Here is a 13,118-nt window from a genome sequence, read left to right as displayed (position 1 = left end):
ATCAACACACCAGTTCCATTCTAGACAAGGTAAAAAAATCAACAGAGCCAGTTAATATACTCCTTTCCCCCAACAGTAACACATGCCACACCTACCACAAGGTAACAGTCCTTTCCTTTATTTGATTTCTGAATTTTAAAAAGTGAAAGTAATCATTAAGTGGTTGAGACAAAAGAAAAGCATCTTTACCTGAGTTACCCGTCAGGGCTACTCTGACCTGCCCTAGCTCCTCCCAGAACACACTTGTGGGTATCTAGAAAACTATTTCCATACTGACTCCATTAAAAGTCATCTCTACCACATGGGTCAACTAACTATAAGAACAATTCTTCTCATACATATTATATGTACACAGGTTCTCACCCACAATTGGGTAAGAAGAGCTTTCACTGGAGCATATTTCTCTGTAGAATGGGTTCTTTGGGGCCCAATAAGATAGGAGCTTCTAGCAAAGCTGTTTTTCAGACTCATGGTATTTATGGGTTTTTTCATTTATGTGAGTTCCCTGATGAACCACAAGAGCTGATCACTGACAAGTTTTTCTAATTCAGACACCTGTAAGGTCTTTCCTCTAATTTTTTTTGGGGGGGGCGGGGAGCAAACCCAAGTAAGGCTCTCCAACTAATGCTTTTGCCACACTAAGCTGATCACTGACAAGTTTTTCTAATTCAGACACCTGTAAGGTCTTTCCTCTAATTTTTTTTTGGGGGGGGGCGGGGAGCAAACCCAAGTAAGGCTCTCCAACTAATGCTTTTGCCACACTAGAGACAAATATACAATTTTTCACCAGTATGACTTCTCTGATGGGTAAGAAAGTCAAAGTTCTGTTAGAAGCTTTTTTCACACTTGCTGGGGATTCTCCCCAGGGTGGGTTTTCTGATGTCCAATGAGATGTGCATACTGTCAGAAGCACTGTTGACACTGAAGGCATTTAAAAATGCTTGTTCTCCAGTGTGAATTCTCTTGAAATGAGGAGGGTTGAGCATTGCTAGAAAGCTCTCTCACACGCACTGCATCTTAAGGTTTCCCACCTATATGAATCCTCTTGTGAATGATCAAACTTGAGCTTAGACTAAAGGTTTCCCCAAACTCAGGGTATTTGTAGTTTCTCACTGAAGTGAGTGATAATTTTGTTAGGTAGCTCTCTGGGTAAAACATTTCTCACATTTCCTACAATCGCAGGCTCTCTGGTCTCCACTGAAGTCTGAGCTCTAAGGAAAGTCCGAGATTTGCCTAAGTTTCCTCATCTTAATGAGTTCGCTAACATGTAAATACATTTTTTTTCCATGGTATTATAACTCTTGTCTGGTCAAGACATCTGTGAGGCTTCCGATGCATGGGGAGGGCTGAGCTCAAGACCTTTCTCACCCACATTACAAATATATGGTTTTTCACCAATATGTACTGTCTGATGTTGAAGAAGGGCTGAGCTCTGGTGGAAGCTTTTATCACATACGCTGTATTTATAATGTAGCTCCTCTGTTTGAGTTCTCATTTTCTGCTGGGCAACAAAGTCCATACCTAGGAGAAAGCCACTCTCACACGTAGACCACTGATGTGGTTTCTCTTCCATATGAATTCTCTGATGCACAATAAGGTCTGAGCTACAGCTGAAACTTTTCTCATATTCAAGGCATTTAAAAGTATGAGTATGAGTTGCCTGGTGCCTAATAAGGTTAGCACTCCGAGTAAAACTTCTCATACATTCCAAGCATTTATACGGCTTCTCACCTGTGTGGACTCTCTGGTGCACAATAAGGTCTGATTTCTGGCCAAAGCATTTCTCACAGGCACCACACTTATAGGGCTTCTCTCCTGTATGAACTCTTTTATGTACAATGAAGGCTGAACGGTGTCGGTAACTTTTCTCACACTTATTACATTTGTAGGGCCTTTCACCAGTATGAGTTCTCTGGTGGCTAATAAGATCTGATTTACCACTAAAGGCTTTTTCACACTCCAGACACTTAAAGGGTTTCTCACCTGTGTGAGTTCTTCGGTGCCTTATGAGGTTTGTACTTCGACTGAAGCATTTATCACACTCACTACACAGATACGGTTTCTCGCCTGTATGGCTTCGCTGGTGGACAAGCAGGTCAGAGCTCTGACCAAAATTCTTGTCACAAATGTCACATGTATAGAATTTTTTACCTGCATGTGTTCTCTGGTGTCCTGAAAGGGCTAAGTGGTGCCAAAAACTCTTCTCACATTTGCTGCACTTATAAGGTTTTTCATAATTGTGGATCCTCTGGTGTGAAATAAGATCTGAGCTTTGGATGAAGGTTTTCTCACACATATCACATCTATAAGGTTTCTCCCCAGTATGGGTTCTCTCACACATAATAAGAGCTAAGTTTTCACAGAGGTTTTGCTCACGTTCAAGGCACTGGTATATCTGATCATCTAACTGAGGGATCTCATGCACATGAATAAAAATCTTTTTACCCTTCTGAGGGCATACATGTTGTATTTTCCTTTTTTGAGTTCTCTGATTACATCTCTCTTCTGAAATGTACATTTTCTATCGCTCTCAACTAGGGAGTTTTCCACCGGCCTTCTTGACCCATCATTGCCTTCATAGTCATTTTCTTGATCCAAACTTGGAAGATACATCTGTTTCAGGCCTTTCAGTCATGAGCACTTCACCTCTACAAGTTTCCAGCATCATATACACTTGGTTTTTCCAATCCTGTGAGACAAAGTAGAAATATTATTTATATTTCTATAACAAAGAAAAAATTCTCAAAATTAAAATCACTGCAGAAAAGATAAAAATTCTATATCAGAGTCCATTAAGTCTTCTAGGTTCTGCATGGATTGAATTCAGTTATTTAGTTTTCCTCTTTGCTAATATAAAACTGAACAGCAATACACATAGGAAACTACCAGTAAGAACTCTTTCATTTATGAACCTGGGTGATCTCAAAACCAGTGCTCTTCTTTCTGCCCTTGCTTCAGCTGAGAAGTCAAGACAGGTCTAATAATTAGAATGCCTCTTGTTGAAGAAATCAAACCAAAAGGGACTGTGAATGAATATCTCTGCAGTCCTTTCTGTAAAATGTTTGGAAGGAAGTGGCTAATGACCATTACAATTCTCATGCCCAGAGAGAGAAAAAGGTTCCTATGACTCTATCATCCCAGCTGTGTGATGTTAGGCAAGCTTCTTAACCATTTTGTGCCTCGTCTCCTCATCTTTAAAATGGATTAATAACAGAAACTACTTTACAGGGTTGAGTTGAATAATAAGATAATTACTGTAAATCACATGGTAAGCATTCTGCGTTAGCTCTTATCATCACTGTCATCATGATAAAGATTAAGATTCTGATTTGGTATGAATATATAAGCACAAACCTTGCTCAAAAAGAAAAATCCTGCATGATCACAGATAAAAGCCTAGGCTTTGAACACAGCTTTTATACTAAGCTTTACTTTGTATAGTGAAAAGCTGTGGAAAAATGTTTTTGTTGTTCTCATTCTGAAGCTTAGAGGGATGCACACATATAAAAACATGTAAGGACTGAGCATCTTAAAAAAATAAGTCCTTACACACAGGAAGACTATAAGGATATAATTCTTGTAACATTATGCAAAGGGCTCTCTGCTCAGGCTCCAAATGCTCTCACTCCTCCTGGATAAGGGAGACAACCACATCTTCAAGTGACCAGGAGATTAAAAAGGAGAGAGAGAGAGGAAGAGAGATTTGAGATATGCCTACTCTGGACCTGTTTTCTCTAGGGCTACACCACTAGATGAGTTAAAGATGTCACGGCCAACAGGAAATACACAAACGTAGGCTAAAGCTAATGAAAAAAGTAGGGTTGATTCAAGAGAGAAGTTCAGAGGGAGTAATGAGTCACTTTGTTTATCAACTGCCAACAATATACTAAAGAAGAAACATGAGAGACACAAAGGGAGAAGCCATTCTTCATATCCTTCACACTTACTCTCTTCAGTGATCCTTTCATATGTTTGACCCTCTCTCTTCTCATACATTCAGTACCCCATCCTTCACTTAAGAAGTATAAGCTGATGATGTTGCTTCCTAGTTTACTAATAAAATGGAAGCAAGCAAATAAAACAATAACAGCACACTTGTGCACGAGCGCACACACACACACACCTCCCCCCCCAAAAAAAACCCTTCCACATGCTCCCACCACCACATCAACCAACCTCTTGTAAGTGTGGTCATGTACTCCGTCTTTCCCTTTATTACCATGGATGACAAACTGTCCCTACTTAGTCCAAGTACAGACTTTCTATCTGTATGCTTAATTCCACCCCCTTTCTTCACCAGGACATCATTCCAGAAACTCTACCCTCTTTCTCCTGTCTTATTTTATTCCTTTCTACCAGATCATTCTAATTAGCAAACTGGCTATTGCCTCTTTTCTAAAAAACAAAAGCACAACCAACAAGAAAACTCTCAGCCACCTCACCATTGAGCTACTGTCCCATTTCTCTGTTCCTCTTTACAGCAAAACTCCTCAAAAGAAATCAATCTGTTTTCTCCAATTCCTGTCTTCCAAGGTTTCTGGAACAAACACCAGTTAGACATTCACCCTCACCTCTCTACCAAAACTATTCCTGTTAGAAACCTACACACCCTTAAGAAATTTGACTCCTACTTACTACTCTGACTTATTTCCTTGCTCTTCAGTTTCTTTGTACTCCAGTCACCCTGAGTCTTTGCTGTTGCCCAGACATGCCAGATCCACCCCTATTTCAGGATCTTTATATACGCTGAAGTGCTCTTCCTCCAGATATCTTCAAGGCTCCCTCCCTCAATTCATTCAAATCTTTGTTCAACTGTCACATTCTCAGTGAGGCCCATTTCCTATCATCCTATTCTAAATAATACATGTCCATCTCAGCTGACCTACACAAACAACACTCCCTCTCTCCTTTCCTGTTTTGTTTTTCTCCATAGAATGTAAGGCACTAAAGGAAAGGGATTTTTTTGTTCGTATCATTCACCGCTGTTTCCCCAGCACCTAGGACAATGCCTGGAGTATAGCAAGTGCTCAAACCTAGAACAGAAGTTCTTTTTTTTTTTTTTTTTTTGTCTTTTGTCTTTTTCCGTGTCCGGCAACGGATCGCAACCCTCAGTGTTGCCCCCGTACTGGACGGATCGCAACCCTCAGTGTTGCCCCCGTACTGGACGGATCGCAACCCTCAGTGTTGCCCCCGTACTGGACGGATCGCAACCCTCAGTGTTGCCCCCGTACTGGACGGATCGCAACCCTCAGTGTTGCCCCCGTACTGGACGGATCGCAACCCTCAGTGTTGCCCCCGTACTGGACCGGGGACCGGCAATGGGATCGCAACCCTCGGCGTTGCTCCCGCGCCTCGCTCAGCCAGTGAGCGGGAACCGGTCTGCATGTGGGATCCGAACCCTCGAGCGGGAGCGCCGCCGCGCTTCCCAAGCGGCGCACTTATCCAGTGCGCCACCAGGCCGGCCCTAGAACAGAAGTTCTTATTTGGCATCCATGGACTACTAGATAAGGTATGAAACCTTTCAAATTGACTGCTAAATGTTGTTTGGTGTATGTACATTTTTTGGGGGGATAGTACATACACAGTTCATTACATTCTCAAGAAGGTCTAGTTTCCAAGAAATTGGATATTGAACTGGTACCTACATATGCACTTGTAAATAAAAACAATATTAAAGCTCATTGAATATAGCATACTAGTAAGTGTAATGGAGCAGAACTCAAATGAACACCTTGCACTCAGAGAAAACAGTGAGTCAAAAGGATCTAGAAGACATGATACTAACATGGTTATCTCTGGGTAGAGATGATGGATGACTTTCTGTTTTGTCAATTTGCTAACCAGTTTTCTTATTTTCATTCAGTAATTTGTATGCTTTTCCTTGTGAAAGGCACAGAGACTGCTCTTGTAATAAGAAAGTTACTTATAAATAGAAAAAGATACACCAAGGCTTCAAATGCCAACTCAGACATGTTCTAAAATTTAGTTTAAGGGGATAGGAAAAAGAACTGAATGGGGTGGGAGTAAGTGTAGTTTCTTCAGATTCAAGACATACAGATTCACAAGAAATGTAGCACTGTGACCACAGAGGGAGAGAATGGGAGAAAAATGTGCTGCAAGGCTAACAAGAGTAGGGAAGTCAAATAGTCATTGAGAGAAGGAAGTAGGTATGCTAAACGAAACAGACATACTTTTGTTAAATACAATGACTGTGAATCCCACATTTGAAATATTCTATCATATCTCCATGAGCTACTCAATTGTCTTAGAAATTACATTTTTCAGGTGACTTTCATAACATCACAGAACTCCTTAGACTTCAAGACCATTTCTCTTTGCTCATTTGGTAATGGGTATGCTAGGAAATAAATACACAAACCTGACCCTTTGAATGACCCTTGCTAGCCAATAAAGTATCTTTAAAATTAGCATGTTTCTGTTCGCATGATATAGGAGAATGAAGACTATTCTATGTAATTACCAAGATGCTGAGTCACAGAGTTCACCCTGTTGATTTTGTGCAGTGGGTCTCAGAGTTCTAAGGGACTGCCTGCAATGGCAGGTATCCATAGAAAACACAGCTTTGATTATACATGCCTCTAAGGAAACAGTTATCAGAAAAACCACTAACAACAATATACAATGTACTAAGCACTGTCACAATCAATCCTCAAAGCCGAAAGTATCACAAAGAACACTACTCTTATTTTCTTTTACTAAATTCAGTTTACAGAGCTAAGTACCTACTATCTGCTCTTGCCTTGTAGTCAAAGGAAGTCAACAAAAAGGCTGACCTCCAGATCTACTCCACCCATCATCTGCCTCATCTCAGTTTATGGCAAATTCATCCTTTATTTCCTCAGCCCCAAACCTTGGAGTCATCATGCCCTCTTCTCTTGTACCCACAATCAAGCCATCAACAGATTTGTCAGCTCCATTTCAAAACACATCCAGAATCCAACCACTTCTCACCAACTTCTGGTGCTACCACCTTAGTCCAAATCACTCTCATCTCTCACTTGCATTATTATAACAACTTCCTAACTAGCTCTCATCTGTTATGGGCTGAATTGTGTGCCCCACCCCACCTGCCCCAATCCCCACTGGTCACTACCTCAGAATGTGACAGTATTTGGAGATAGAGTCTTTAAAAAGGTAATAAATTTAAAATGAGGCTGTTGGGTGGGCCCTAATACTGTTTGATGGGTGTCCTTATAAGAAGAGATTAGGACATAGAGACACCAGGGATGCACACCCAGAGCAAAGACCATCAGATGACACAGTGGGAAGGTGGCTGGCTATCTGCAAGTCAAGGACAGACCTCAGAAGAAACCTTGATCTTGTACTTCTAGCCTCCACAACTATGAAAAATATATTTTGGTTGTTTAACTGACCTAGACTATTGTATTTTGTTATGGCAGCCATAGCAAACTAATACACCATCCCTCTACCACTGTCCTTACTACACTTTAATTCACAACCCCGCAGCCAGTGTGATCCTGTTAAAACAAAAGCCAGATTATGTTCTTCTGTTCTCTTCAATGGCTTCCTTTCCCACTCAGTCCTCCCAATGATCTACCACTGTCCTTACTACACTTTAATTCACAACCCCGCAGCCAGTGTGATCCTGTTAAAAGAAAAGCCAGATTATGTTCTTCTGTTCTCTTCAATGGCTTCCTTTCCCACTCAGTCCTCCCAATGACCCAAGAGTCCCCACTTGAGCTGTCCCACCAGTCCCTGTCATTGCCTTTCTGACATTTCTTCTTGTCTTTGCACATTCTAATACAGCTACAATAGTTTCCTAGCTGTTCCTCATATAAACATACTCCCCTTAGGAACTTAGCCCTTCCTTTCTTCTGCCTACAGCCTTCTCCCTCCAGGTGTGTGCATGGCTTTCTCTTAATTCCTTCGGTGAATATTTTTATAAATAATGCTTCTCAGGGAGGCCTTTCTTGACCACCCGCTTTAAAGTTGGGCATTGCTTACACATCCCAGCATTCCCTAGCCCCCTTTTCTGTTTTATTTTTCTCTATGGCACTTATCACCTTATAAAATACTATATAATTCACTTATGAGTTTATTACATATGGCTAAAATAAGGCAAAGATGTTTGTTTTGTTTGATGCTCTTTTCCTAGTATATATAGTGCCAGGCACACAGCTGGTGCTTAATAAGCACGTGCTAAGTGCACATATGAATTCTTATTGAAATTCTACTTCTCTCCTTATCTGGCAAAGAAAAAGGACTGAATGCCACAGGCAATGGGAGCTACTCTGATGCCATTCAGTCTGGGAGAGAAAAAATACATTTCAAAAGACTGAAGAAACTGTAGCTTACCAAGAAATCTGTATGGAAGAAAATGTTCACTTCCTGGTCCTGAGAATTTAGTTTCTCAAGTAAGATAGCATTCTGTAAAGCACAAGTATGAGAAAAGGATAAAAAGCAATAAATGAGAGGATTTGGCACAAGATCATTTACACTCAAAGGACATAAATGGGTAGTTCACCCATTTTTTTCCCCCAATATAATCGCATAAATTCAATCCTGTAGGGGATAACCATAGTCCTAGGTGATCCTATATGACTCTTTACAGAAAAGGCAATAATCTACAATCCATCTGCACAATCTATAGCTTCCTTTGGGATTATAACAACATTGAAGGGCCCCTAACACAAACTCTCAGTGGTACACTGAAAAAAGCTAAGGCATCATCTTCTCCACAGGAACTCAGGCTGCCCTGATCCAAATTACAATAGGGACTACAAAGTACACTTGGAACTATAACAAAATCACCACTTTACTACCAGCACCCTTTCTTCCCTAGAAGCCATGCAATTCACTATTTGGGTTATTCAAAATTTACGACAGCCTAAGTTGATTTATATTTCAGTCAAAAACAACTCAGGAGGCAGTCAACTATGGCACAAAAAGCAGCTAGACAGCCCAGACTTAACCACTGATTTCTTCCTTCAGAAGCTTTGACATGCCTTATGCTCAGATTACTGAGACTTTCTGTTACTGAGGATCAAAAGCAAAAACAGAGCTTCTCAGACCCAAACAATGTAGGACAACATACAACTGAGATTCTCTATGACACTTTGCCCCTAGCTGCTAGTATTAAGATGACATGTTTCATGGTTCTAGTTCCAGGTAACATGGAGTAAATACACACCACCCTTGTTTTCCCACTGTATGCAACTACGACATCTGGACAGAACACGTGGCCCAGCTATTTGAGGACTCTGAAAAGTAAATAGCATGTATATTAGAGAAGACCAGAACTTAAAACATCACCTAGCCAGCAATGAGTTTATCTTTTTTTTTTGGTCCCACAAAAGTAGCCATTGTAATAAAAATCAAGCATTAAAAGAAATCATGAAAGAGCAGTGAAAACATACCATGTAGAAAAAACAGGACAAATATAACAAAATGCAACTATGACATAAATAATATGGCAGTGTTGAGACCAAACATCAGCTATATTAATAAATATAAATGAGTTTAACACACCTATTAAAAAAAAAAAAGATTTCCACCTTAGCAACTATATGCTAATTGCAAGAGACATCTAAAGCAAAGTGATTCAGAAAGGCTAAAATAAAGTGATAGGAAAAGGAACACCAGGCAAACAGAAACAATAAAGTAGGGCTTGTGATCCTCTTATCAGGTGAAGTAGAGCTGAAGCCAGAAAGCATTAAACATGATAAATAACACTTTCTAAATTATAATAAAGTTTATAACAGTCATGATTATCTACTACCAAATTAGAGAAGCCACATTTACAAAGCAAAAACTATAATAGATACAAAGAAACATAGATTAAAAACATTAATAATAGGAGAGCTTAACAGACCACTATTAGGCCTCATGGCCAGCTTAACATCAGCACAGCCATGTTAACCAACTTTCCACCCTCTTCCCCCTCCCCTTTCTCTTTTCACCTCCAGGAACTGGTCAGCGAAATTCCTCTCCTGGGAAGGGGTAAACATGACCGTTGTCATCAAAGGAACATCTTGTGGGCTGTGGTAGCAGGTATTCAGGCTAGGATGGGAGGAATGCTTAGTAATGATAGATATAGCAGTGACACTAATCAGAAGCCTATGCCCTAACCAACCAGATGTTATTGGACCACAAGGACTGTGTTACCTTACATACCACTGATTTCAAAATTGCCCATAACTCTACCAGAACCCTCCCTCAAAGTCTTATAAAACCCCTGCTTCCCTGTGTTCAGGGGAACTGATCTGACTTAGTCTCCTCTCCACGCTGGTGGAATAAAGCTTCTTGGCTGAAACAGCACCAGGCTCAGTCTCCCTTTTTTCCGTCTCACCAAACCTAACCACTTCCAGTAAAAGACATACATAATGGACCAAAAGTAAGTAATGATGCAGAAGGCCTAAATAACCTAATAAGTACACCTTGTAGCTTTATATAGAACCTTACACCCTGATAAGAAGGAATACACCTTCTTCTCAAGCATGAATGAATAATTCACACACAAAAAATCTGTTATATGTTAGGTCATAAAGAAAGCATCAGAACTTCCATACAGTGACATATTAACAAGAAATACCCTGCAGTAAAATTAGAAATTTATTAAAATATCAAATAACAAAAAGTCTTCTCAAATGAGGGAAAAAATAAGCTGTTTTAAACAACTCTTCCATGAAAAGGGAAATAAAAAATTTTAAAAACAAATTCTAAATATTCATAATTGAGAATACCACATATTACAATCTATAGAAAATTAAAGCAGTGATCAAAGAAATACAGTCTAAAAACACATTTTTATCAAAAGAATTAAAATGAAAATTTTAGATCAAAAGCTAAGAAAAAAATAAATCAAAAGAAATAATAAGAATGAAAACAAAGATAAAAGTGCAAATCAATGAACCAGAGAACAGAAAAACAATAAACCTAACTATAATCAAAATCCTACTTATTTTGAGAAACTTAAAGAAACAGATAAACCACTAGCTAACTTAAAGAAAGAAAAAAAAGGGAGCAAACTCACATTTACAAAATAAGGACAAGGAAAAATAATCACTGAAACAGAAAACACACACACACACATACCAATCTGCAGATCTCTACACAAAGAAATGTGATTACCCACAAAACAGATTGTTTCCTCAAGAAACGTAATTTATCAAAATTGGCCCCATTAGAGATAGAAGGTCTTAAAACATCAATTTGCACAGAATAAATACAAAAAGTTATCAAGGAACTATCCCACAAAAAAGCACTGTCTCACAAGGGAACTGTAACAAACCTGCAAAGACCCAATAAACCCGATGCCTCATGTTTCCCAGAGCATTGAAAAATGACAAAAAGGGCCGGCCCGGTGGTGCACTGGAGAGTGCGCCGCTTGGGAGTGCGGCGGCGCTTCCGCCGAGGGTTCGGATCCCATGTGGAGACCGGTTCCCGCTCACTGGCTGAGCGCGGTGCGGGTGCAACACTGAGGGTTGCGGTCCCGTTGCCGATCCCCGGTACGGGCGTGACACCAAGGGTTGCGATCCCGTTACCGGTCAGTAAAAAAAGACAAAAAGGAAAAAAAAAAAAAAAGAAAAATGACAAAAAAATTCCTAATTCTTTGTGAAACAAGAATTAACACTGATGACTAATCCTGAGGAGGAGTATAAAAAAATTATGGCCCAATATCACTATCAATATGAGAAATACTAACAAAATCCACACCACATTAAGGAAGTAATAAACCATGATCAAATGGGATTTATTCAAGGAATGCAAAATTGGTTTGATATTAGAAAACCCACTAATATAACACCCCATATTGACAGGTCTATGGAGAAAAACCAGGTATCTCCATAGATGCTGAAAGAATCAAAACAAATTAACATCCATTCCTGATAAAACACTCGAGAAAGTAGGAATTAATGGATATTTCCTTTTAACATAATAAAATATATGTTCCTTAGTCCTAAAGCCAGCACCTATAATGAGAAACACTAGAGTCATTTTCACTAAGATTAGATCAAGACAAGGGTAGTCAGAATCTCTTCTCTAATTAAATATTGACCTGAAAGTTTTAGTAAATGCAATTAGAAAAGAGAAATCAATTGGAGATGTAATAATTGAAAAGGAGAAGTAAAACAATTTGGAGATATGACAGCATAACTAGAAAACCGTAGAGAAAACCAATGCTAAAACTGATTCAAACAATACAATTTCAATTATCATAACAGGATTTCCCACCCTCTTAACAGTCCCAGTGGGGGCTAAGTTTCTAATACATGAAACTTGGGGACACAATTCAAGCTTCAGTTTAGGGGGAAATTAATTCAATCCATTACAGAAATAATTAAACAATAACTATGTAAAATAAAAAGAGGAAAACTTTCACACTCCTGAAAGACCCAAAAATGTAATGAAATAAAAATGAAAGACACCCTTTATTCTTGGATAGAACAATACAATTTCATAAAGATGTCAGTTCCTCATAAGATTTATAAATCTAATACAATCGCAATAAAAATAACAAGCTTCTTTATGGAAGTAGACTAAGGGTTGGCAAACTATGGCCCACAGGCCAATTCTGGCCTGCTGCCTGTTTTTTATAGTTTTACTGAAACAAGGTCACACTCACTCATTAAGGTCCTGTTTATGGCTGCTTTCACACTACAAGGCAGAGCTGAGTAATTGTAACAGAGACTATATGGCCTCCAAGGCCTAAAACATATACTTTCTGGCCCTTTAGAAAAATCACTAATGCCTTAGCTACACAAATATTAACTCAAGTTCACATGGACAAACCAACATGCAAGAATATCAGGAGGCAATGGGAAAAAAAAAGACTTCAGTGTTTATCTCTGAGACATTAAAATAAACTATAAAGCCTCTAATATTAAAACAACTTGGTTCTGATACATGAATAGATTAAAAGATAAGCAGACTAGAATAGAAAGTCCAGAAACAAATACAAGTGCATATAGAAATTTAGCATACAACGGGCTGACCCGGTGGCGCACTGGATAGTGCGCCGCTTGGGAAGCGCGGCGGCGCTCCCGCCCGAGGGTTCGGACCCCACAAACAGACCGGTTCCCGCTCCATTCCTGTATATAATCCTCGGCATACTTACTTTTTCACAATTCCACATA

At 39.5% G+C, this 13,118-nt stretch overlaps 1 protein-coding gene across 2 annotated transcripts in view; it reads right to left on the bottom strand.

The window, feature by feature from the left end:
• Positions 1-716: 716 nt before the first annotated feature.
• The window catches only part of ZNF322 (zinc finger protein 322), a 24,359-nt gene continuing 11,957 nt past the window's right edge, over positions 717-13,118 (bottom strand). Inside the window, exons 3-4 of one of the 2 annotated variants that reach the window (XM_008582756.1) lie at positions 8,338-8,409; positions 717-2,689 (exon numbers count right to left, since the gene is read on the bottom strand). In XM_008582756.1, the coding sequence (XP_008580978.1) occupies positions 1,310-2,518 (1,209 nt within the window). In that variant the 5' untranslated portion in view covers positions 2,519-2,689; positions 8,338-8,409 and the 3' untranslated portion in view covers positions 717-1,309. The remainder of the gene's footprint in view (positions 2,690-8,337; positions 8,410-13,118) is intronic. The other variant, XM_008582755.1, reaches the window with a different exon arrangement.

This window comes from Galeopterus variegatus, unplaced genomic scaffold (genome assembly GCF_000696425.1).
Source record: "Galeopterus variegatus unplaced genomic scaffold, G_variegatus-3.0.2 Scaffold2717, whole genome shotgun sequence".
Taxonomy (NCBI): domain Eukaryota; kingdom Metazoa; phylum Chordata; class Mammalia; order Dermoptera; family Cynocephalidae; genus Galeopterus; species Galeopterus variegatus.
Note: the sequence above shows the minus strand (reverse complement) of the source record. Positions and strands in the feature narration are given on the sequence as shown.